Source organism: Lichenostomus cassidix, chromosome 5 (assembly GCF_008360975.1).
Source record: "Lichenostomus cassidix isolate B80296 chromosome 5, HeHo_3.0, whole genome shotgun sequence".
NCBI lineage: Eukaryota > Metazoa > Chordata > Aves > Passeriformes > Meliphagidae > Lichenostomus > Lichenostomus cassidix.
In genome coordinates this window covers 55,916,773-55,941,899 of record NC_139486.1, presented here as the reverse complement: position 1 = coordinate 55,941,899, position 25,127 = coordinate 55,916,773, and the positions used below count along the sequence as shown (strand labels likewise).

General features: G+C 35.7%; 1 protein-coding gene across 12 annotated transcripts in view; it reads left to right on the top strand.

Moving 5' to 3' along the window:
* SOX6 (SRY-box transcription factor 6) overlaps positions 1–25,127 on the top strand; it is a 366,784-nt gene that overhangs the window by 185,620 nt on the left and 156,037 nt on the right. For all 12 annotated transcript variants that reach the window (XM_085063213.1, XM_085063212.1, XM_085063211.1 and 9 more), the window contains one exon: positions 13,404–13,497. In XM_085063213.1, coding sequence (XP_084919339.1) covers positions 13,404–13,497 — 94 coding nt within the window. The remainder of the gene's footprint in view (positions 1–13,403; positions 13,498–25,127) is intronic.

The following is a 25,127-nucleotide window of genomic DNA, read 5'->3' as shown; positions in this document are numbered from 1 at the left end:
CAAATCTTATTATGAGAGGGAACAGGTGAAAATCTGATTGGTGTGGAAAAGTGGGCACTGCTGACATTGACGTTAGCTATTGATATAAGGAGCAGCAGTCACAGTGTGCCACCTGCCCAGCCATACATAAGGTGGTGTAAATTATACCTTGCCCATAAATAAGTGTTTAAAAAAAGCTTAAGGAACCAGAGACGTGTAACTCGCAATGTTTGAGATTCTGCCTTCCCAGTGCTCATGATTATATTAATAGTGTGAGGGCAAATGCAGGAGTAGGGTTGAGGCAGGTTTGCAGCTCAGAGATTAGAGAAGTGTTTAGTTGACAAAAAAGACTGCAGTTGTCTAAATACAGTCAGTTTTGTGGGTAAGATCAAGATAAAACCACCAGTGATAATTTTCTTGTGGAGTAAAGACAATGAAAAGCAACCAAAGAGTAAGAGGTTGATCTTGATTTTAATGTATGTAAACGCAAATTAGGTGGACCAAACTGTTACCACATGGAGAACCTGGCAGCAGCCCAAAATTCTGCCTTTGGCTTGATAGTAACAAGCCTTGGCATTGCACTTTCAAACATTTGTGGCCACATTACCTTTTCTGTATGAAGTCCATACATGCATCCTTTGTACACAAAAGCCTCAGGAAGCATGCAGTGCCCTTGCTAAAGATGCTTTAAAAGGAAGTGTAGTATAAATATAGTGTAAGAATTATTATTACAAATAAGAATTATGTGGTTGCTGTTGTGAATTTTGTCATTCCTAGAGCACAAGTGCATGAAGTGCATTAATCTGTAATTATTGAATGCAAAAGGAATCAAATCTTTGCCTGGCACTCATGAGCTGAATTTGGTAATATGTGTAAATGGATAAAGCAATATTTAGACCTCATCACAGTCTGCAGCTTCCTCAGGAGGGGAAGAGGAGGGGCAGGCACTGATCTGTGCTCTGTGGTGACAGTGACAGGACCAAGGGAATGGCCTGAAGTTGAGTCAGGGGAGGCTTAGGGTGGATATTAGTAAAAGGTTCTTCCCCCAGAGGGTGGTTGGGCACTGAACAGCTCCCCAGGGCAGTGGGCACAGCACTGAGCCTGACAGAGATCAAGGAGTGTTTGGACAATACTCTGGGACACATGGTGTGACTCTTGGGGTTGTCCTGTGCAAGGCCAGGAGCTGGACTTTGATGATCAGAGTGAGTCTTTTCCTACTCTGAATATTCTGAGAATATAATAGTTTTTCAATATACTATGTCATTTAGCATTCAAACAAAGATATTCCCTGCCTGTCCTGTTCTTTGGAATAAATACTTCTAAGATCATAAACCAGAATTTATAACTGAGTAATCTTCTGCTCTGAGAGCATGGAATTTTCTACTGGTCCTAAATGTGAAGAAAACCCAACAAGACATCTAAACAACTAAGTCTGTGTTAGATTCTTTTGCATTTGTGTAAAGAGTATATCATAAACCAACATTAATCTACAATTTCAAAATAGCTGTGTAGAATTTCATGCATGCTTAAATTTTCTGGGGAGTTATGCAGCTAAAATTCACCTCATAAATTTAAACTGTTTGTAACTATAGAGTCTGGATTAAATCAAAAAAAGCAAGAAGACGAAATGTTTAACACAGAATTTGTGTAAGTTATCTTTTTTACCTGCAATATAACTTTCAGTGAAGGTTGTGGCATAACTGAGCTCCATTCCTTTATTACAATTCGTGCTTTTATTTGCTAAAGTCCAGTGTGCAGGAACCATTTCACGTTCACTCTGTCTTTAATCTGGAGTGATCCCTTCAAATTGGCAATGTTTCTGAGTCTGGATACTAAATCTGATTTGTGAAAGTCTGCTTATATACCTGTGTATACAACCACAGGTTTGAAGAGATTTCAAATCTTTAATTTTGTGCTATGTCTGCATAACTGGGGAAAGCTCTCTTCAGCTGTCCAACAGAACTTAAAACATATTAAAATGAAAACAATTTTTGTTTCTACGTAGAGAAGTATAATTTTCGTGTATGAATTAGCAATAATTTTCCCTCAGGAAGAATTTTGATTCATCCAGTTCAATAGGATGATCCTCCATGGATGTGAAACTATCCAATAGCTTTTGAAATCCTTACTGCTCAACCTGGATCTTTATTGTCTGTGAATTCCTTATTATTCAGGCTGTGCTCTGAAGACATGGATACTACACAACTGGCTAAGGTTTTTTTTCACTAGAATATTCAGTAAATGTGCTATAAACAAATTATCTTCTCAAAGTCTTTGTTAAGAGGCAAAAAATGCAGTCAAGATGCCAACTTCACAGGTGTGAGACTGAGAATATGGCTTGAAAAATGTCATTGATTTCTTGGTTGTTCAGCTTGAGGTGTTTAGGCCCTGATTCTTTTCCAGGGGACATAACTTTGTGCAGCAGTTTATATATAGTTATATATATTATAGCCTCAGTCTTTACATTGACTTTACATTGACACAGCTGCAGCTGTGAATGTTCAGCAGTTCCTCAAATAAAGCCCCAAGTTTTTTTAAATTGAGCTCCCAGAAAATGCAACTGCGACCCATCATTTCTCCTTTTGCAGTTCTCTCCCTCATTCATTTAGTTTCTTTGAACTTTTGCAATGAAACATTGCCAATGACTGCATGGGCAGCAGCCTCATTTGCTCTGCAGTTCCACTTTCTGCTTTCATCTGGGATTATCCCAGATGCTGAATATAGCAAGAATTCCATACAAAAAATTGTGTGCATTAGAAAGAAATATTTAAAGAATATATCATAATGTACACAGGGGCTGAATTAGGATTTCCTGGGGAACGTTAATTCTGAGATTTCCATATCTTTCCATTACTTGACTTAAAAAAATTAATAATGTTCTTTTATAGTAATAAAAACGATGGTTAATTTTCTCCTCTATGTATATAGGGAAATGAAAATGCGAGAATATTATTCTTGAACATATTAGTAACTTCTGTTCTTAAATCTTTTCCCAGCTATTATTCCAGAAATATGTATCCATGGCAGTACTAGGTTAATGCTTGGATTCCATGATCTTAGTGATCTTTTCCAACCTAAATGATTTTTTAAATCTGTGGCATGTATACTGGTGCTTGTGAGATTTGTAAACCTTTTAAAGCTCTGTTTTCTGGAATTAGCTCAGGAAATTCTTCCTTGATCTGTATTTATATTTATATAGAATATGATAATTTTCTTAAATCACAATTCAGACAGTAAAAAAGGGGCTACAGAACTGATTTTTTCAGTGTCTTTTAGTGTTCTGGAAAAGACTGCATCATGTGCCGTAGAGAACATCAGAAATGGTAAATAGAGAGGAGATTCTAGCTATTGTTTTCATTCCTTTGCATCCTTGTTTGAAGTAATTTCAAATCAAGAGCATATTATTTTGCTTTCTTTGTATTATACTTTTACATACAAAAACGCTTAAGGATTTCTCATGAAAAATTCTTTTTGTTATACAATTGTTTTAATTTCAGAATATTTTATGTACGAGCTGAGTTAAGATTTTTATACACAATATTAAGAAGCCTTCAAATAATTAAACAGATGTTTATTACTGCATTATTAGGGTAATGAGTAGAACATGATTTGGGGGAACAAAATAGAGGTCTTTTGAATCATTCAGGTTTTGTTCATAAGTCATCTGGTGTCACAAATTTTGCAAGGAACATTAATCAGTTTAATAGAAACTGATTTTTCTTGCTTTTCAGGAAGTCCCCTCACTCCCATTCCCTCAATTCCCTGAAACTAACCTGGTGTGAAGGAGCCTCCACACTTTTGTGTCTTCATATTACCTTTTGTTTAAGATGGTTTTACTCTTCAAAACTTTGATTAGTATTTTCATATAATTCTACAGAATTCCCACCTTGTTAAAAAACACAGTACTTGGTGTTGCACTTGATAGGAGAAATTGCAATTACGTAAATGTCTATTTGTGCAGCCAGATAATTTCTTGAGTTGAGATGGGATCCTCTGCTTGCTGCAGCTTACAAGAAGCACTGTGCAATGTCAAGAGAAAAGAAAATCTGCCCCCATGTCTTGAATAAAATGAGCCCAGTGGCTGGGTTTAGCACATAGCTGGACACAGGCTGACATTCCATCTGCAACTTCTTGAGCTACTAGGGAAATTAATTTTTAAAAGAAAGATGCTCCATGTCCAGGAACCATATGATGCATGATTTGTTCCAGAGCCATTTAACAAAGAAACGTTTGAAGATTAAACTCTTAGTATTTGTTTGAGTATAAGGAGAAGAATGTCACTTCAACTCAGAAGTGTTTGAGAAGAGTGAATGCCAAAGATGAGAGTGAATTGTTTAGGGTTATAAAAAGGCTGTAAGAAGGTACAGAGGTATGAGATTATGAGAAAGAATAATTAAATTAGGCCAAATATTGGGAGAAATTTCCAATCTGTTGAAGACTAGGTAGGTTATGATGGAGCTATGCTGGTGAGTTCTAGCTAAGATATTGGCTCAGTCTGTTCTTTTGCACTCAGAAAAAAAACCAGAAAGTCCAGAGCTGTTCAATAAAGAAAGATGTGAGGATTTGGAGGCAAAGAAAATTATGGAAATTGAGGTTTGCTTCAATTAGCACAACTTTCTCCTTTCACAAAATAACAAATATTGCAAATCCTATTGATTTTGTTACTTCGCTGGTACATAGCAAGAGAGAGAAAAATAAGTGTATCATTCTCCTTTTTTAATATCAGTTTATATAATCTTTTTGCCAGGGATGGCAAACAATTTGTGCTCCCCTTTTCCTGTCTATCCTTGATTTCTGCTGCTTAAAGCCTGCGACTTTCTCTTGCCAATATTATATATTCACTTGGGGAATGAATAGAGGTGTGGATACTTAGAGAATAGGTGAATACATATAATATGGTGTATGCTATCATTGTAATGCAAATAAGGCAGTAACTTCAATGAATACAGCGAACCTAACAGTAAAATATAGCTTATCATGGAATGGAAACTTTAAGTGGAGGAATGAAATGTACATGTAATTTTGATAGACTTAAAAAGATATTTCTCTTCTACTAATATGCCAAAACATTGCATCCAAGCAATTACACTGACACTTGAGAGAGCTCCTTTTGACATACAGAGTGTATTGTCTAGTGCAGTGTTCATGAAATTAACATTTTCCTGAAGTAATCATATACAATTAAGTGACCAAATAGTTCTGAGGCAATACAACTGTATTTCACAGGAACTAAATATATTTCTTCACACTGATCCTGCATGTTTTAGTTGAGCAGTCATTAGCATGTTTATAATGGTTCTAATTTAGCACAACATTTTCTGAATTTTATCCTTGAGTCATTTACAAATTGTTCATATTGAGTAAACAAAGGAAACAGATTGCATTTTATACTTAGTAATTTATCTGAAAGAAGAGGGGAGGGTTAATTGTCTGAAAGTTTTGCTCTGTTTGGGGAAGTGATTCTAGTCTTGCCTTGCTTGGCACACAATGCATTTTTCCCTCTGTTCTAGGGGTAGAAGAAAAAAAAAAAAAGAATGGAGGAGTGAGTAAAATGAAAAATTAGGAGCAGGACAAGATTTGCCACTCCCAAAGGGGAGTGTGGAGCAGAATTGGAGCTGGCACAAGATTATCTAAAACAGTTGGTGCATTCCTTAATGATCAAGTGCTTGAGAAGTCCAGCTCTCTCTCACAGAGCATCTGTGTTGATGTTTATATCAGTGCCCTGCTGTATGGGAAAAGCATGCTTTCTCTTGTTGCTCTTCTAAAAATAGTGTGGCATATAGCATTGTATGAGTTATTTTAAGAGAACAAAAACATTTGCAAGGTTAAAGGTCCTGCTTTTTAATAAATAAATAAAAATAAAGGTCAGAACTGTATCTGGGGTTATTCTTTCCATGAAATTCAAACTCCTTTTTATCTAGAGTTTTGCACTGAGCAGAATTCTGCTCTTTGCGCTAGAGAATTCCTGTTGAAACAAACCATTTTAGGCAGAATTGGTAGAAGTTCAGACTGTAGTTTTTCCCACTAGCCACATCATAAAAAGCAGGTCTGGAAATCACCCCCAGCTAAATTCCAGTGTTTCTGTTTAGAATGTCTGTTGTTTCATGCAAGATCTAGACCATTCAAGTAGTGCAAATGAATTCAGAGGAAAACCAGAACATTTTAATGCCTAATTATTTTTAGTGATCTTGGAGAGTTTTAATTAAAAGTTAAGAGAGCTCTCCAAGCTCTTACAGTTCTAATTTTATCATATTGTGGAAATCTTGTCACTATGAAAAAATGTACAGCAATTGGCAGATCTGCCTGGTTCCCTGTCCTAAACAAAACTGTGTGTTTGGTAGTCAGATCTCAGTTACATTTCCCTCGTTGCTCTTGCAAGAAAACATCTACTGTGAGCTGGATGCCTTTTGTATAAAATTATATTTATGAAGAGTTAGCTTGGTTTTTTTTTTTTTTTGGTTCTTTTCTTTGTGTTTTTTTTGTGTTTTTTCTCTTTTTGGTTTTTTTCCCTCTCTTTTTTTTTTGTTTTTGTTGTTTGTTTGTTTGTTTTAAACTCATACAGAAGTGGATAGGAAAGAGTCAGTATGAGAGGGGGGAGTAAGTGACTACCCAGGATTATTTGTCTCCTCAACATCCCAAGCAAGATACAGAATTTAGGAATGATTTCATTTTACTTTATTTGTAATTTACAATAAATAAAGCAAAAGGAATTAGCAGCTTTTCCCATTCTAAATGTCACATTGCTCATTTATGTGTCGTGTTTGTATTTTCTGCTTTTCAAGAACTTGAATTTGGAGAGTTTATTAAATCAAGAAATTCTTGTGAAGTTGGCCAAAGAGATCAGCTCACTGGCAAACAACATCTTGAAATGCCTTATATTTTAATTTTCTGTTAGACCATGACAATTAATTATGGTACAAGAATAGTATGGAAATTGAGAGGGATGAGATGAGATTCCCCTGACCTGCTGCTCCACTGACAGCAAGATTGAAGCCAAGCTTGAGCAAGTGGCAGTGGCAGTATATTGCAAATATGGATGTTAAGCCTTCAGGCTGATTTTTGATTAGTTTTGTATTGTTGCTGTCTCCTTTTCTTTTATTTAAAGTTTATTGAAACAGAAAAGGATAATTTGTGTTTGAAAGAAGAAAGAAAGGAACTATGGCAACAAAAAAATCTATTTTAGTAACATTACACAAACTTTACATCTTTGGATTAAAACAGAATAGATATACCATCCAGCAGTTAAGTTTCTAATAATCATGGTTAAATTATATTTTATTTTCCAAATTGTGAATGAAAAGATGAAGTCCTTAATTTAATTTTGAATTGTTAGAAGATTATAAAATTGTGTTCTTTCAAAGTGAATTAAATTAACCTTTTGCCCTTCTCTTTGATACTGAAATGTTAGAATTTGCATATAATTTTAAAATACATAACATGAAGCATGAAAAATAGGAAATATTTTTATGATCTCATTCTTTCTTTACCTCAAGGAAATCTGGTTGGCAGTGAACTCACAAAAGACACATAAACAAGCTGTTGTCATGCAGTCAGAGACATAACAATGTCATCTGTTAATCAAAGGTCCCAACACAGGTGCATTAAAACTCATTACAGGATTCTAAAAAATATACTCAGTTTTCTGAATATTTCACAATTTTAATGACTGGATCTAATAATAGCAGTGGACCTGCTGTTTCTGTTTAATTATAAGTAACAAAGATAACTTGAGTAAATCTAAATTCTGCTTGACTATTATACAGAAATATTTGTACTGGTTTCATTTAGATTTTTCTACTCTGAAGAGGATTTCGTATTCAGTGAGGAATATTCAAACAAATCTTCCTCTTTCAGGTCCATGATGTATTGCATTGTTATTATTTTAGATGTCATGTCCTTAGCTTCACCCACTTGAAAAAACCCACATTTGAAGCATGGGGTGAGATAAAGGTATAACAAATGCAAAGGTATAACAGGAAGCAGGCAAAAAATGGTAGTCACTGTAATGTTTATTTTCAACTTAGCTGGTTTGGGGGAAGAAAGCAGCTCTTCTGTAGGAGGAATCAAGTGCAATAGGCCTTGTAAGCACACAAATGTCTGTCACAAGGAGTTCCTAATCTCATTTAACATTCTTTCAAAGGAAAAAAAAAAAAAAACCCCACAATACTTTTTCTCAAACAAATATTTCATAGATGCTGACAGGCTAATTCCACTCGTGCTGTTTTTCCTACATAGAGTTGGCTGAGGCGTGTGAGCTCATTTGGCAGAGGCTGGTCCAAAGGACACCTTTTCTCCCGTGGAGCTGAAGGCAAATAAATGTAATGAGAGCAGCTTGGGAATGTAGAACATTCGGGATGAAGGAACTTGCATATTGATGTGTAGTCCCAAACCCTGCTCAAACACGATCTTGTGTTTAACAATATCTACTAAATTATAATAGGATATAATTATGGACTTAGTCCTGAAATAGAGACAGAGATGCTTTTAGCTCTGTAGTAACATTCTTCTAAAAGGCAGAAAAGAACTTTATCCTCCTCCTACTGTGGATCTGATCATGTTTTAGAACAATTTCTCTTGCAGCATGCCTGATTTCTCTTCTAAACCCTCCACCTTATCTTTTCCAGTGCCTCTTTCCTTGAGATGTAACAGTTCAGATGCATGCAGAAATATGTCACCTAAACCTCTATACCTTTGATTGAATTATATTTCTGTATTGTTTATGAACTTGCTGTGCATTTGCAATCATTATTAATAAATCAATGTGCTTTTGTCTTCTGTCACAAAGTAATGTGTGCATTCAAAAAGAATTGTATGCAAAGCAAGTCATGTTTTAGAACTCATATCATTAATAATTATCAGTTTGTAGTATTGTTGCAACATGTTTTGAGGGAAGCTTATTATAAAAGAAACAACAAGGCACTGCACAGTAGAAAGAATAAGACAGTTCAGTTGATCACTGCTATAGGTGTTATAAATATGCCAGTCTGTACTATAGTGTTTTATTAAGTCTCAAAAAGTCAAAGCTGATTTGAAATAATAATGTCTGACAGTCAGTGCTTTGAAGTTTTGCTGCTGCACTCTCACATTTAGGTTTTCTTTTATGTATGACTTTACCATAAAAAACCAAAAACTCACACATGGCATGAACGTCCTTTTTTTTTTTTATCGTCTGTATTTCAAAGAAAGTAATAGGAAGCTACTCCAGTGAATTAAGAGGGGGAAAAAAAAAAGGAGCAACCCCCCAAAATCAATGAGGATAGGTCCAGGCCACTGTAAGGTCATACAGTATTCATATAAGCTATAGCTGGGGTGAGCAACTTGTTGAAGAATGCAAGAGTGAAATTAAAAGGGGAAAAAAAAAACCCCCTGAAAAAAGGGGAGCAGGATGAGACAAGAGGCAAAGCTAGTCCTGATTCAAACAAGATGACTTTCATTCAGTCAGAAGAACTTGAGAGCTTGGCTGTGATAGCTAACACGCTCGCTCTTCATCAGCGGCCGTGCAACAAAGGGCTGGATTCCATCCATTCCATGACTGATTGATTACCCAACGGACAAATGTTAATTCTTTTCATCGATGCTTTGTCATTGTGAAGAGGTCCTTTTCATCTAACACCTAGGGCTTTTTCCCTCGGCCTTTTTTTTTTTTTTTTTCCTGATTATATATCTTTTAACATCCTCTTCTCATTCACCTTTACAAAACTGTCATGCCTAACAAGATTCTCACAGTACTTTAAACTCCTTTAGTTTACAATTAAAATTGCTAACTAAGTATGTAACAAACCGTGATATTAAATAATACTCAATGATTTAATTTAGTCATCATAATTATACTTAACCTGTTTGCTGTCCTTGAAGGAATTTTTTTCCTAGTTCACCAGAGAAGAGTAAAAAGGAAGAGAAGCTGTGTGTTTTTTAATAGAATAAATTGCTCCAGCGCAACTTCACGAGTTTGATCTTACATGTGCCAGTAGAAAATATGCTACTGCGCGGCATAAGCCTAACTGTGGTTTATAAAGTCAGTGAGAAGAGCTAAAAATGTATAAATGCTAATTTCTTTCATTGCTTCTTTTATAATTGTCTTCAGCAAGAACACCCCTGAATTTTGAAAATGTCGGGCTGCACAAGGTTTTGGAATGGTGCAGAGGCAGTGCAGGGAGAGTGATGCAGTGCAGATGTGAATTCAGCTCCTTGCTTCAGTGTTCAGTGCTGGATTCCAAGGCGAGGTTTTGTTTCTGTAATGAACCAAATCAGAAAATGAATCAATATGGATGGAGACGTTTTACTGATGTCAGAAGATATCTCTGTAGGTTTTATACGTCTGTAAAAATTAATTTTCAGTACAGAAAGAAGAAAAATCCCTTTCTTATTCACCAACCTTTTAAAAATGTGTGTTTGTGGACATGGAATACAGAACTTGAAGGGAAACATGCCTTTCAAGTGCAAGCCTTTATATTCAGTTTTGGATCTAATGTGGAGGACCTCTAGAGGGCTTTAACACATATCATTATTTTAAATTTGAAAAATGATGCAGAATAAACACAGTAATTGAAAATTTACAGGATTTCAAGACAGCTACAGTGTTATAAAAAAAGTTTATTAAAAGGCTCCTTGTGTAATCATTTTTGTAATCTTCCCAACAGCAAAATACAGAAGCTGTAAATTATGTGGTCAGATCTAGAACACAGAATTTGAATGAGATAGGGGTGTTAAAAGAACTTTTTCTTAAAGAATTTTTCAGTCATTTGTAGACATAAAAATTCTAACTAGCATTAGATTATATCAAAAGTGTGATTATCTCAAAAAGGCACACAAATAGACCTGTTTTCCAATCTCGTTCGTTCCCCGTCTGTGTTTAGAAATACATTTTTTTGCCCTTGCATAATATAAGAACACTACAGATAAGCACGGGTGTTAGGAAGAGTGAGAGAAGAAATAAAACAAGTGCTTTTGAGGAAAGTATTTTATCAACTCCTGTAATATGCCAGTTGTTTCTTTTTTTCCTTTTTTAATTGAAATTCTTTTTTCTTTTGCGAATTGAGGAATGTATCTTAGGTAAAAGCAGTAGAATACATAACTTAAAGTGAACATAAAAATAAAACTCTAAACCTCTTTTTTTTCAGGGATGAGGGGTCTGAAATTTTGGCAGGGGAGAAACAGAGAAACGTCTTTTTAAACTAATCATATCACAAAAAAGGACAAATTATAATGTTCTATTGATAATTGATGGTTATTTCTTGATTCTCCTATTATCAGGCCAGAACTCATAAAAGTAATAAGTGCCTTTTATTGTTAAAAGTAAATTGTTATTATATAACTAGTATTTTAACACTGCCTATTGCAAGTTACAGCTCCTTAATTTTGTCTCTTTCATAGAAAGATATAATTAGTAAATAAATTAGCTTTTCTGCTGAAATATTACTTCAAAAATATTTATGAGCTGTGTTGTCTTTCCATGGAGGCTTGCACGGTGAAAATGTGTTGCAATTAAAACCTGATCTTTGATCTTTTGGTTGTTACAGTTTGGTTTGCTTTCAATTGGTTTTTGTTTTGTTTGTGGTTTTTGTTTGTTTGTTTATGTCAAATGAGTTATTCTAATGAATTTTTTAGGCTGAAATGACTTGTGTCCTAAAATACGATTGGCCATATGACCTTTTTCTTCCTTAAACTTCTCCCTAAATCTTTAACTCCTCCTTTTGTGACCTCTTTGAATATCTCTCCTCCCTCTGAGTATTTTTGGAATCCTCTGAAGTAGAACAAACTGTTACCCATTGCAATGATATGATCTCTGTTGCCATTCTTAAACTGGGGCTTTTTGCTTTTGCTTTCACATGTGTGAGTGCTTCTGCTGGGACTGCTGAAATGAGAATTTCAGCTGCAATTTGACCTTAATCTGCCAGTAATTTAGCAGGAGTTAAGTTAGACTGCATTCTGCCTTCTCGTACAACTCAGTCTTGATTTGTAGATTTGTTTTGGGAGCAGAGTTACATGTGGATATTGGTTTGGATATTTTGCAAAAGGGTTTCCAAGGAGTTCAGCACAGATATTATTGGTGAGTCTGCCTGCAGGTGAAAGGAAGCACACAAAGTTTAAAACAGAGCTTCTATTAGTACTAACTGGGAAGGAAAAATAAGTGTTCTTTGAGAAGTTTTCTTGATGCTTGTTTAGACATCTGAACTGTGCTTCTTCAAAGTCGTAAAAATCCACGTCACATCAACCATAGAATCATAGAATGGCTTGGAAGGGACCTAAAATATCATCTCATTCCAAGCCCCTGATATGGACAGAGACACCTGTCACCAGCCCAGGCTGCTCAGAGCTCCATCCAACCTGGCCTTGGACACTTCCAGGCATCCACAACTTTGGCAACCTGTTCCAGTGCCTCACCACCCTCACAATAAAAAAAATTCCCAATATCTACTCTAGTTTTTCTAATATCTCCTCCTTTCAGTTTAGTTTTTCTAATATCTCCTCCTTTCAGTTTGAAGTCATTCCCTCTTTTCCTGTCACTACATGCTCTTGTAAATAGTCTCCCTCCATCTTTCTTGTAGACTCCCTCCAAGAGAATTTCTAGCCTTGCAGGCTCCCTTCATAAGAATTCCTATCTTAAAAATCACCTTTTGTAGGTATCTGCAAGGTTATCTATAATTTAGATTTCAGAGCCAATTAGTTTAATTTAGGAACTGAAAAAAACCTTCAGAATTTATTGAAGTCTGTTATGCTCAATATAAAATTTTGTAGTGGAATTGGGGTCTGATCATTGGAAACCTACTAGGGCCAATCTTTTATTTTCTCCAAAGTGTAATGACTTCAGTGACAGTTTTGCCTGCAGAAGGCCTCCCAGACTGGGGCAAAGCCTTGAAATGTATTCTGAAGTTCATATGACGAAAGCCTATCTTCTAATCATTGCATGTTGTTTATAGCCTACTGAGAAAATTTCTGATACTGTGAACATCGAATATGTAGAGTGCTTTTATGAATTCCATGGAGACATTATATGAATAACTTTTGCATTGACATGGGTATAAAAATGGGTTTCAGATGTCACTGTGTGCCAAATTTCCAAAAAAAGCTACTAAATCTTCATGTATAATTTCGAGTGTACAATCATTCTCAAATGAAAAAGACAGAATTCATATATACATTGGCAATCTATGCATGTAAATTGGCAGTTAGCATGCATAAATCCTCAACGAAGTTTTTCTTTCAATTAGACCCTTGTTAAATCCATAGTAACTCCATTAACCTCAGGGGAATTACTTTGGATTTAAAATGCAGTTAAATAAGAACTCTGTTTGGCTGCAAGTTCATCTCCTTTCTAAACTGTGGTTCGACTGGTACAGGGAGAACAGTTTTAAAATGAAGGTGGCACCTGTTTTCCTGTAAGAATATGTTTGATAATTCTTTTTCTCTCTTTTTTTAAATAGATTCATCCTGTATGGAAAAGCTACTTTCTAAAGACTGGAAGGAGAAGATGGAAAAATTAAACACAAGTGATCTCCTTGGAGAAATTAAAGGTACCTCACTGGATCAAATTTTAAATGTTTGCATGTATTTTAAGAAGGGGTTTGAGGATTTTTGAAAGTTCAGATAAAAATAATAGAAATAGCTATCATGACTAGAGGGTGCCATTCTTTCCAGTCAACTCACCCTGCTTTTTAATGCTTATCTCTGAAATGGTGGATGAGTGTGCCAAAAAAACAGAGTATGTCACAATCAGTGATAGGCAGCATCAAGGATGGGATCACAAAACAGCAGGTTAGCTACATTAGCTCACTGACATCAGCTATATATCTCTGAGCAGAGGAAGAAATGTGGAGTCACCAGTACTTGGTACTGCTTCTTCCCAGTTGCACAAACTGTGTGTAGAAACACAGATTATAAAAGGGGGTAATTGCGTGATGGCTGTCTTAAAATGTTGATCTAAAATTGCCAAAAAAAAAAAAAAAGAAAAAAAAAGGATATTTGTTTCTCTTAATCCCATTATGTAGAGAAAGAGCAGGTCTGGATAAAATTTGGGACTTACTGAGATTGGTGCAAGTGTTGCTGTATATGTGGACAATAATTTCCAGTACTTTCATGATTTCTTGAGCCATCAGCCTAGGAAACGTGGAATTCTCCTGACAATTAAGTATGATGTAGAAATCTTGATGTGTTTTTCCCCACCCATCAATTCTCCCATGCATTTTCTTAGTGAGAAGAAGTTCGGTGTTATTGATTAAACAACAAATTTAAAATGTGGGTTTTTTGTGCTGTGAGAAGGGGTCTTAAGGCATGTTTGAGGAGTACACAAAGTACCCAAGATTTATTTCTCTTCATTTGTATTATTTTATTAAATTAAAACGACAAAGGTGTGGAAACAAAGAGTCAGGTTCATCATATTACTAAAGTCTTTTCTGTAAAATTCTTTAATGCAAAAAAAGAGAAAAATTCTATTTGATGAAAATTGATGCTTAGGGATTTAAATTTCCACCAGGAAAATTCAAGATAGTTCAATTTATTTTTTTTATTATACAAGTAGATGAAAGATTGGCTCTTTTTAATAAGTAAGATATAATTGGTTCCTTCAGGACCAAAAATCTGTTGGATTCTCCTGATTTTTCTGGTAGAATTATGACAATGCATATGCTTTGGGCAGGTAAGAAATCCCATAGTAATATCAGTGACAGAAACAGCATGAAATTTTGCAGGAACATGTTAAAATTGACTGCAATAAAATCCAAAAAAATGATGTATTGAAATCACAATCTATTTAAAGCCATATTGTCTCCTAATAGTGTGGAAAACATTGAGTCCTAGTTGAATTCTTATTGTCCATTAATTGCAAAATATAGCTACTTAGTCTTTAAATAGAAACTACTTGAATGCTATTAGCGAATCAAATTTAAAAGAGGTGGGATCTCTAACAATGCAGAATAATGTTCTTTATTCTTTTGTGTGGCACAACAAGCTTTCTAATGACATTTCATTTATTGGAAAAAAAGGTTTGTTTTTCTGGATATATGTTGTTCCTCCTATTTTCTTAGCATATATGTTCTCTGCTGAGTGAGTGGGTAGAGTTCTTGCCTCTAATCCTTTTCTCATCTACCTACAAAGCATTCTCACTCAGATTTGGAAGAATTTTCAACTCGTTCAACAATCTTTTCTGGGGGAATAGCCTATTAGTTGTATGAAAGGATCATCAGATTAGGCTCACCAGATTTGTATATGGACAGTCACTGAGTTTCCACAGCCCATTTCCTGTGTAACCTGGAATCCTTAAGTGGTCATAATATCTGCAATATTCATCCATGCTACTAGTTGGCTTCCAGCAATGCTGAATCTTTGCTATTGCAGCTGCATTTATTATTTTTTTTAAAAGAACCAACATGGAAGATAAATAATGGTTGATGTTATGCTGTGCTTTACACTTCAGAGCTCTTGACAAAGACATTAGTGTTTTATAGAAGAAGAAAAGCAGGTGCAGAGCAGGGGTAGATCTGAAGGTGGAATTCTCTCCTTTGGGCTCCCAAACCCATGGCCCAACCACTGTCTCCAGGCTGGCTATCTGCAAGCCAATACAACCACTGTTAACCCAATAGTCTGGGATTAACTCATATTAGCATTTGTGTACCATAAATCAGCTCAGAAAGGGAAAAAACCCCACAAACAAATCAACAATATAGCACATGGCAGCATGAAAAAGAGGTTACATGAGGGAAACAAAGCAATGTAGGGGAAGCATACCTAAAAATAAATCTTTTCATTGTTCAAGGTGGTAGATTTCACAATCATGAAGTTCATTTTCATAGTGCTGATTGAGTTTCCAGCAAGGTAACTGACAGGGAATTCTGGGGTCTGAAGGAGCTGCATTTGAAAATCTGTATCTTTGGGAGGTCAAATATATATTTCCTTCATTTCCATTAGATTCTAAATAATTTTATGGAATTGCCCTTGTGCAGAATTTCTGCCCATATTACTGAGAGCCCAACTTAAAGATATGAAGTGATGCAGTAAAAAAAGAAAAAAAAACGAATTCATTAAGGAAAAAAAAGAACTCTTGATTATAGGAAAGCAAGGTGTGGTCCTGTGAGGAGCTGCTCTTTGCACTGACTGTTACTGGGAGTTGTTTATTTTCGAGAGAAGGCGTTGTTCTCACTAAGGCTAACCTGAGCACATGTTCTTCCTCTGTGTCTGCACAACCACAGCCCTCCCCCTTCAGTGAAAGACTAGCATCTTGGTTGTGGGAAGGCAGCTCACTAAGAATCAGTGCCAGAAAAAAGGATGAAAGCAGGAAAAAAAAAAAGTACCACTGACACAAACTGTTTCTATTCATGTTTGGGAAGCACACAGACAAGAAGAAAAGATAATTGGCTGAGAGAAACAAATAAAAACGGTATTTTCTTGCTTTACCTTCTATATTTAGAACACAATAGTGTTAATCAAGATATAATTATAAACTATATCTATTAATTCAAACAATAGAGGCCAATACAAAAGTAACAAACAGTGAATAATTCATTTTTTCTCAGTGTGGGATTGTTCCTGTTCACAATTACTCTTGCATAGTGTGCTTCACTTGTAAAATTGCTTTTTCTGAGTTTCTTTATTAGGGTTTCAGTTATTGATAATGGTCCAGATTCTTCCTTGAATTCCAGCCAAACAAGCCATTGACTTCAGGGAGGTTGCATGAAACTGGGGAAAATCTGGCAGAATGCTTTGTAGCCAAATTCCAGTGGTTAAATAAGTCTGCTTGTTCATTTGATATGTTTATAAATGAAACACATAGGTCAAATTTTCAAAGGTCTCTGAAGCAGTTGACCTGAGTTAAATGCCTTGCTCACCTGGAAAAAAACCCTGGAGCTGCCTGTGCAAATCATTTGATTGTATGCTATTTTCCAGGGTGTGCATGCAAATAGATTTATTTAAGGTATACAAGCAATTTGTTAGGCTTACATCTGGCTTTTGCAGTATTTGGTCTCTTTTGTATAAAAATTAGGATCAGGAAATACTTTTCATTCTAATTGTTGTTATTACGTATTTGAATAAACAAAGCGAGGCAGGACTCTTCCCTTTATTTCCAGATATTTGGGTGCACAGAGTTCTGTCCTCACCCTCCCTCTCTGCATGCATTTCTGTTGCTTGGTTATCTAGTTTTTCTTCAGCAGCCACAGCTAGGCAGAGTAGCATCATTTATCACTATACAGAGTCTGTTTTAAGTTTTCTGTTTCTGTTCCAAATATAAATCTCTGGAATAGCATGGTCTTGCATGCATCAGGCAGTTGTCCTACTGAAATAGCCCCGCAATGGTCTTTCTCAGCATGCAGACTCTTTGAAGATCAAATAAGAAAGGTCAGTCTTTAACTGAAGCAGTGATGTTATCGTGAAAGGGTCAGAATTGGTCTAGCAGGCTGAGAGCAGAGTGACTCCTGGGTCAGCAGCTACTGTGGTGCAGGTTAGTCCTCTGCCTTCCACCACTGGTGTTTACAACTGGAGCTCTCTGTATTTATAGGCATTGTCACTTGAATGTCACATGCTGGCTTGGTACAGTAGGCTCTATTTCAGGGAGTGATTCATGTCCATAGCTTTATCCAACACAGAAGGCTCTTTCCATTATGTGCTTATCCCTTCTCCTTTTATATTCTCCTTTTATATTTGCTACCTTACTAGTGAGAGTGTAAAGCCCCTGTTTTGTGTGATGTGTGCATGTTTAATGGCCTCAAAATATTCGGGTAGGTGGGAGGCAGCTTTCCTCTTTCCTAGGAAAAGTGGAATTTAGTAAAATGAAGCAACTTCACCCACTTGATAGTCTCCTTGTAAGATATCCATAAACAACTTTGGAAAGGGTATTTTTTCCTGGTATAAGAACAGGAGAGATGCAAGGAGGTGTTTTCTAGGAGCATTTTCTGTGTGTATTAATGAGTGGAAGAGGACAGTGAGGCATAACTGTTTGAATCTGGTAATTTAACACTATCCATTTCTGGAATAGTCTTGGAAAGAGTTGTGCATGAATGAATCCTTGAGAAAGTTATGGTTTTTACAGTGAATTAATTTTTTTTTAAACATGCATGATTTACAAAACATTTTAAAATGTTATTTTTGCTTCTATTTTATAAAATTTGTCTTCACAGATTTCAGCACACAAGCTTTCAGGTGTTTCTTGCTGCACTATATCAAATGTGAAGTCCATTTTGAGGAAAATAAATCTATTTTCCTTTAGCCCTGATCAACACCATAGTCTGAATTTGCAGTAATTATTTTTCAGTATAATTGCTGAAAATTCTTTCTCATGAAGTCTAAGGGTATATAACAGCCTGCCTCATAAATATGTATAAATAAATATATATAAGTCTTATATCACAGAGGCACTCAGAGGTTTTTAATTATGTCACTTTGTATGGCTATAGACATTTCAAAGCTCTCCTTTGTGCTCTCTGTTATAAACATATTTTATTTCTTTTGAAGTCTGTGTGATATACATACTAGCAATTAAAAACCCAGCTCAGGCTTTGAGACACAAGGTCTTCTTAATTAAAACTCAAACAAAAGCTACAAGCAGAAGCCCCACTATATGATTAAGGTCTAAAGTGTTATGATACATTAGAATCATTGTTAAACTGCTAGGATTTAAAAAATCAATACACAGGAAAAAGAATCAACTGGTTCCAATTAGTGAAACCAATGAAAACATCCAGCAAAGCAGAGCAATCCAGAACCCCTACACCCAAATCCTCAAGAAATTGGTCCTGATTAGGAATATACCACAGGCTATAAAGGTTTCTCATAATGAATTTATTGCTATGATCCAATGAAGTGATATATTTAGCTTTGTGTTGTCGCTCTGCAGAGCAGAGAGATACTTTTGTTTTGCCATTGCTCCAGCCAGTAGCACTTTGTGGAACATGGTACAGGGGCTGTGCTTCCAGGTCTAACCTGACCTTCTAAATTAAGTCATTTGAATGCCTGAATATTTCAGAAGCACTTTCAGCAGTTAATGTTTGCATGCCCTGTAGTCGGATTTGCTCGCAGAAGGTAATGGATTCCAAAAATAAAAATATTTTGGTTAAGCTTACCAAGCCCCATTGTATCTGTTTGTTATGGTCGAGATACCAAAGCAATTAGACTAATCACCAGTGTGAAATAGGTTAAACCATATTGTCTCATGCCTTCTTGACTTTTCTTTCAGTATAAAGTATATTTAGATTCTGGATGTAAACAGACACACCCCCAGCTGTACAGACAGAGGATAGTTCTGTGGAAGAAATTGGACTGCTCACTGTACATAGTGCTAGTATTTAAATTATGTACATGTAAGCCTTGGCAGGATTGAAGTTGTGTTTATCACATGAGAAAAAGCCAAACATTTTTTGTTGCTCTAGTCTTTTGGTGAGAGGGTTGTATTTCAGTGGCACCTCTCACAGTCATGCCTGCTTCTAATGTTGAAAGGTAATGACTATTACCATTTCTAGTTCTTAAAACTCCAGAACTATAAATTACATTGTAATCAACCTTTCACATAAATCAAGTTCTCCATATTGTTGAATATATTTTATAAAAAACATCAAGCAGGATGCATGCCCTTTAGTTCCAGGCACACAATGAATTTTTTTTACTTACCACAATCACTTATATCTATATGTTTTTTGCCTTATCAGTGTATATTTCTAAACTTAAATACTCAGAGGTCAATGTATGAACTCTGTACTACACTGAAATAAATATGACAGCTCACTTATGTTCTGGGTTTTGTGAAATGTGTCCCAAATAATGTAGCAAGAAATAGTATCAACTGTTCATGAGAAAAAGGAATAAGATGTATAATGTTGCTAATAATAAGGAACTGAAACAGCAATACATTTCTTTTGCACATTACAACAGAATTCTGCCTTTTGGAATGGGATCCATTCTTTATTTTTACAATTAGTGACAAGAAAATGTATGGTATAAAATGGGTTTATTTTCAAATTCCATCTATTTTTTTAGCAGAAAAGGGGTTGCCTATAAACTAAAAGCTACAAATCAGGTTTCTCCACTATTATTTTCAAAAATTCTCCATTTTCCTCTGTTGGTAGGTTGTTTTAGTAGTGTGTATATATATATATATATGTATTGATTTTCAGTATATCAGTCTTTGCTGTTTGTGATAAACACTGAGTCTTTAACTGCAGTAAAAAGGTTTCTGTTTTGAAGGATGTATCACTGCTTGGAACTTAGCACCTTCTCTTCTGAAAGTGGATGTCAGTGGCAAATTTCCTTTTGACTCAAGTTCCAGCTTAGTTGTCAGTGAAGTTTTTTACCTTTAGCAAAATAAAACTTCTACTGAAGACAAATAATCACCCTCTTATGGAGAAGCAAGTGCATGTGTCGGAGTTTACTCTGCTAAAACAAAAGTGGAAGCTCCATTTCTTGTTTCATCATGCTTCTGTGCTTTTGGCTTTTTGTTGCTGTAGACATATAAGGTCAAATTCTAACAAACTGATGAATGTCAGCATTTATCTAGAAAAATACGGATAGGGACAGTACTGAGAGGACTGAAATTTTCTGATCATTTTGCATTCTGTGGAATCATTATGGGTGTTTGATATTTTGGGATTTTTAAGTGTCAGATATAAAGAGCACACTGTCCTGCAACATTCTGTCCCTGGATATTGTGCATCCTGTGGAAGGGTGGAAAGAAAGGGCAAACATACAGTAATATTTCCTCAGTATACTCTTCCAATTTCCCACAAAATATGATTAATGGGCTGCTTGATTCAGAGGTGGTAATTCGGGTTTAATGACCCTTGATAGAATTATCATCTATGAACATGTCCAATCGCTTTTGAACCCTTTAACAGACAGCTGCAGTGTCTGTGGGGATAAGCTCAGCAGTTAGCAATATGCTGTATATTTGTACCTTGGAGGTGTCCCCTCGATCTTAGAATGGACATTGTCAGAATGAACTGTTCCCTGCTCATCTTCTCTGTTACACTACACTCCATTGCCTATTTTCCAGGTTGAAATGTAAAACCATATTTATTTATTCTCGATGTGAAAGCTATTCTGCACTTTGGCCCCTCTCCTCAGCCTTCTCTGCAGTTCATTTGGAAAGAAACCTCTTGCACAAAATATGACTTTCTGAGCAACATCAAACTTTGGCACTGATTCCTGAGAACCTTTGTGGCAATCCTTTTCACTTGAGTTGGTTTTAAACTCCATTTCTGAATAGAGAGTCATGTCTTGAAGTGGGATTTTGATGTGTGGATGCTCTATGATAATAAGGATGTCCTGATGATACCAATGATATCATATTCTTTTTTCTCTTAAGAGATATGTAAAAATACCTTACTGGGAACGTGATAAATTGTGGACCCTGAGGAGAGTCAGAAATATCATCTATAAAATTCAAAGGACGTAGCATCAGTTCTGAGAAAAAATGAAGCAGGAGCACATTTAGTAACTCCCTTGCAACTGAGAATGGCAAGAACATAATGTGCAACCTGACACAGCCACTGCCTCAAAAGCCTAAGCTCAGTGAGGAATAGAAGAAACACAAGAAGGGTTGTCCTTGTCCCCTCTAAACAAGCTGACCTTTTGGAAGAGGTTAAATATCAGTGTTTTTTTTCAGGATATCTTGATTTGTTTAGCTGTGTCACCTCACTTCAGATCTGACCAATGACATCTGACAGTTTTCTGCCAAAGGGCAAATCTAGCCAAACTGGGCTCATTTTCCTTGTTTTCACCTCCTCCTGACAACATTAAAGTGATTTCAGGCTAATCATGATCCCCTTGCTCCAATCAGATCATTCACAATACTGTCCTCTTGATGAGTGAATTGGTACCTGTTCACTATGTCTCTTCTGTTTCTTCCTTAAATATTTATGTTGGATTAAAGTGAATTTTTTTTTTCACCCTATCCATATTTTTAGTGGGTTTTTTTTTGTTTTTGTTTTGGTTTTTTTCCTTTTTTGGTTTGTTTTAGGGTTTTTTCCCTTTTTTTTTTGTGGCTTTTTTTTTTTTTGTTTGTTTTTGGTTTTGTTTTGTTTTGTTTTGTTTTGTTCTGGCATGATTTACCAATAGGGAAGATTTTCAAAAACAGTATAAAGATGAAGTTCCATCAAGCAATTAATAGGAATTTATGAATTTTAAAGAAAAGAGAGAGATGTATTGAAACAGTTTCCATTGGAATTTGTCTGAACAGAGGAAACAGAAATCTGTTAAGGATGTAGCCTGTCCTGATCCCATGAAGTCCTTGTAGACATCACCCTTTGTGATAATAATATTAATAGATTTATAGCCAGGCAGCTTGATCAGAAATGGTTCCATGTAATTAGCTCTCACATTGAAACCATGCTATTATGAACACATCTTTCTTACCCTTTTTTCTTTAAATTGCAGTTAGTTTAACCCATGTATGCTAATATTTACCTTAGTCTGTACTGATATAAATTAAAAAAATCTTAATATTAGACATATTGTCATAAATGTTCTTGAAGAGTTATTCAAGATTAAGCTGAGACCTGTTCAATAGCTGCTTAAAATTTGTTGCCCCATAGATAGCAGTAATGAGAGGCTAACACACTCGTGTTGGGAATGAATCCTCATGTCTACTAAGATTTGTTTGAACAGGTTTCCATCACAACAGGTGCACAATTACTTTACGAGTAAAATATTATCAGCCTTCCAAATTAGCCAGGGCAAAATGCAAGTTGTCTGATTAAATAATCAAACCCAATACTTAAAATGCACTTGATTTCCACAGGAATTTTAAGATGCTAAGTCCCAGTCTATCAGGGAAACTGTGATTGTTTGCAGCATGCAAGTAGCAGCTTGCAAAGTATCCTGTTTGGTATGTTTTACATAATTCACCCTGCATTATACAACGCAAACCCACTAAAAAAGCATATAATAACGGGTTTTACTTCTAGTAAAACAATTTTAATCTGCCAGTGAAGGTATTATATTGTGCATTAAAGTCGGAAAAAAAAGTGGGCCTCTAATGGAAAATAGTTTGAAAGTGTTCTGCATTCAATTAGGAGGCACATCAGTTTGGAAATACAAAACCCAATGTTCTTTTTAAAATAATTTAGTTTATGAAGAGGGAGGGACTAGAGGAAAATCCTCGGAGTCTGAAGTGCAGCTTGCAGTGTGGAGATCACATATGTCACCAGTTACAGAGCAGCTCAGTAAACACAGTAACTCAGAGACCTGAGAAATGAGTAAAATCTGAAACAGTAAGTTCACCACGAAGGGAAAACTTAGCAGGGCAGCTGTCAGGCACAGATTATATACAGGTAACTGTTTGCTTTCCTATCTGAATCTGTTTGTCAATCAAGGAATGCTATGAATCAGGAGACGGGATCTCAAATACAAAACCACAAAGTCAGAGGCAGCATCTGGAGGAGCTCCAAGCCACAAAAATTAGGGAAGAAACACAGAGGGAACAAAAACTGTAAATGCTTGCATGGATTCTGCCTCTATATACATTGAATTTAAATAATTGTGTTGATACATCAGTAATAATAATTGCTGATAAAAATTATAGTCCTTATTTTGGGCAGCAATATGTTTTACTAAATGTGAAATTAAATGCAATTTGTATTAATTAGGGATAATATGAAAGTATGTAAGCGGTTGACATTTCCGACATTTTTAAACACACTACTATGTGTGAAGATAGATCTCTTGCATTTGTTTTGACTTGGAAATACTGTAGATTGATATATGGCCCCAAAGTGTTCTGTTGGCATAAGATCTCAGCTCTAACCCCTGAGATCAGAAAATTATTTATAGTTCAGTGTAGTTTGAAATTTAATTATGGGATTTGATCTTTGATGTAACTGTTTAGTAGACAATTGTAATCCTCTCTGAAAGCTGGAATACACTTTTAGAACAGACACTAAACCAAAATCTGCTGTTAAAATGCAGGTGGCATGCTCAAGTTGCAGGATTTAAGAAGTCAATGTAGAGTATACAGCTATTTTATATGGGTTAACACAAATAAGTTGTTCCAAATGCAGTGAAAGTTAGACTTCATATCGCAATTGGTAACACCAAAATAATTCAAGCAGGTTTATTAAGGAAGGTAAAGAAAATTAAATGGACATAGCTGTTCTGTGGTTTGGTTTTTCCAGGTTCCTTAAGAATTGTAGAATGCCTACTGACTTGTAATTTAAAGTTTTACCTTCCCTGCTTTCCTCTGGTGCCAAGATCCATTTGCTTATGTATTTTTGGGATTCTACAAGAGTTGCAGGATGACTGCAGATGTTCTTTTAAGGGCTGTATAGAATAGAGGTTTCCTACTTCAGGATGTATTAATAAATTAATTAACCCTCTTATAGTTTTCTCTTCTTTTTTTGTTTATTTTCTTTTTTTTCTTTTTTTTCTTTTTTTTTTTTTTTTGTTTTTCTGTTTTTTGTTTTGTTGTTGTTGTTTTCTTCCCCTCCCAGGGGTTCTATGGTGTAAATTTGGGCCTCTCAGACTTCATCCAAAGATAGGTGCCCACTCCTGAAGGATAAGGGTTTTTTCTGAAAAGAAATACTTATTCCTGTCAGTTTAAGGTCTGCCACTTCTCAAGATAGCAGTGATTGACAAAGGCACTTTGGGTCCCTGCATACCCTCAGAAAACATATCCCACTGTCAGACAGATATCAACACTTGGTGCTAAGAGTGGGGCACAGTGAAAATTCTCCCTCTGCTGACCTGGAAAAACCATAGGCAATCTTCACAGATAGCTAAACTTTAGTTAACTAAATAAGTAGGTGAAGCTCTTCCCCCAGTTTGCCTCTGCTTGTTCTCTTGTGTATGTATTGTGCTCAAAACCATGGAGAAAACTCTTTTCTCAGTTATAGTCACAACTACTGAAAAGGGCTGTGGTGATCAGCAGCAACCAACCTGTGACAAAATATGGGTGTTAATAGCTCATCAGCTGCATTGCCATAAAAAATTCACATTATGACATCTATGTCTGTGTAAAACATTCAAATAGATTAAACACACAGAAGTTAATATAAAATTCAAGTTTATGAGTGAGGCAAAACTGAAGATTGATATATTGAAAATGAACGGTTTTTAACTTGTTTTAATGAAATAGTCTTCACAAAGGACAAAAGTGTTCCTTCCAATAGGCTCACTCCAACACTTACAGCATGACTGGGTGGGGCTCTGAGCAACCTGGTGTAGTGGAATTTGTC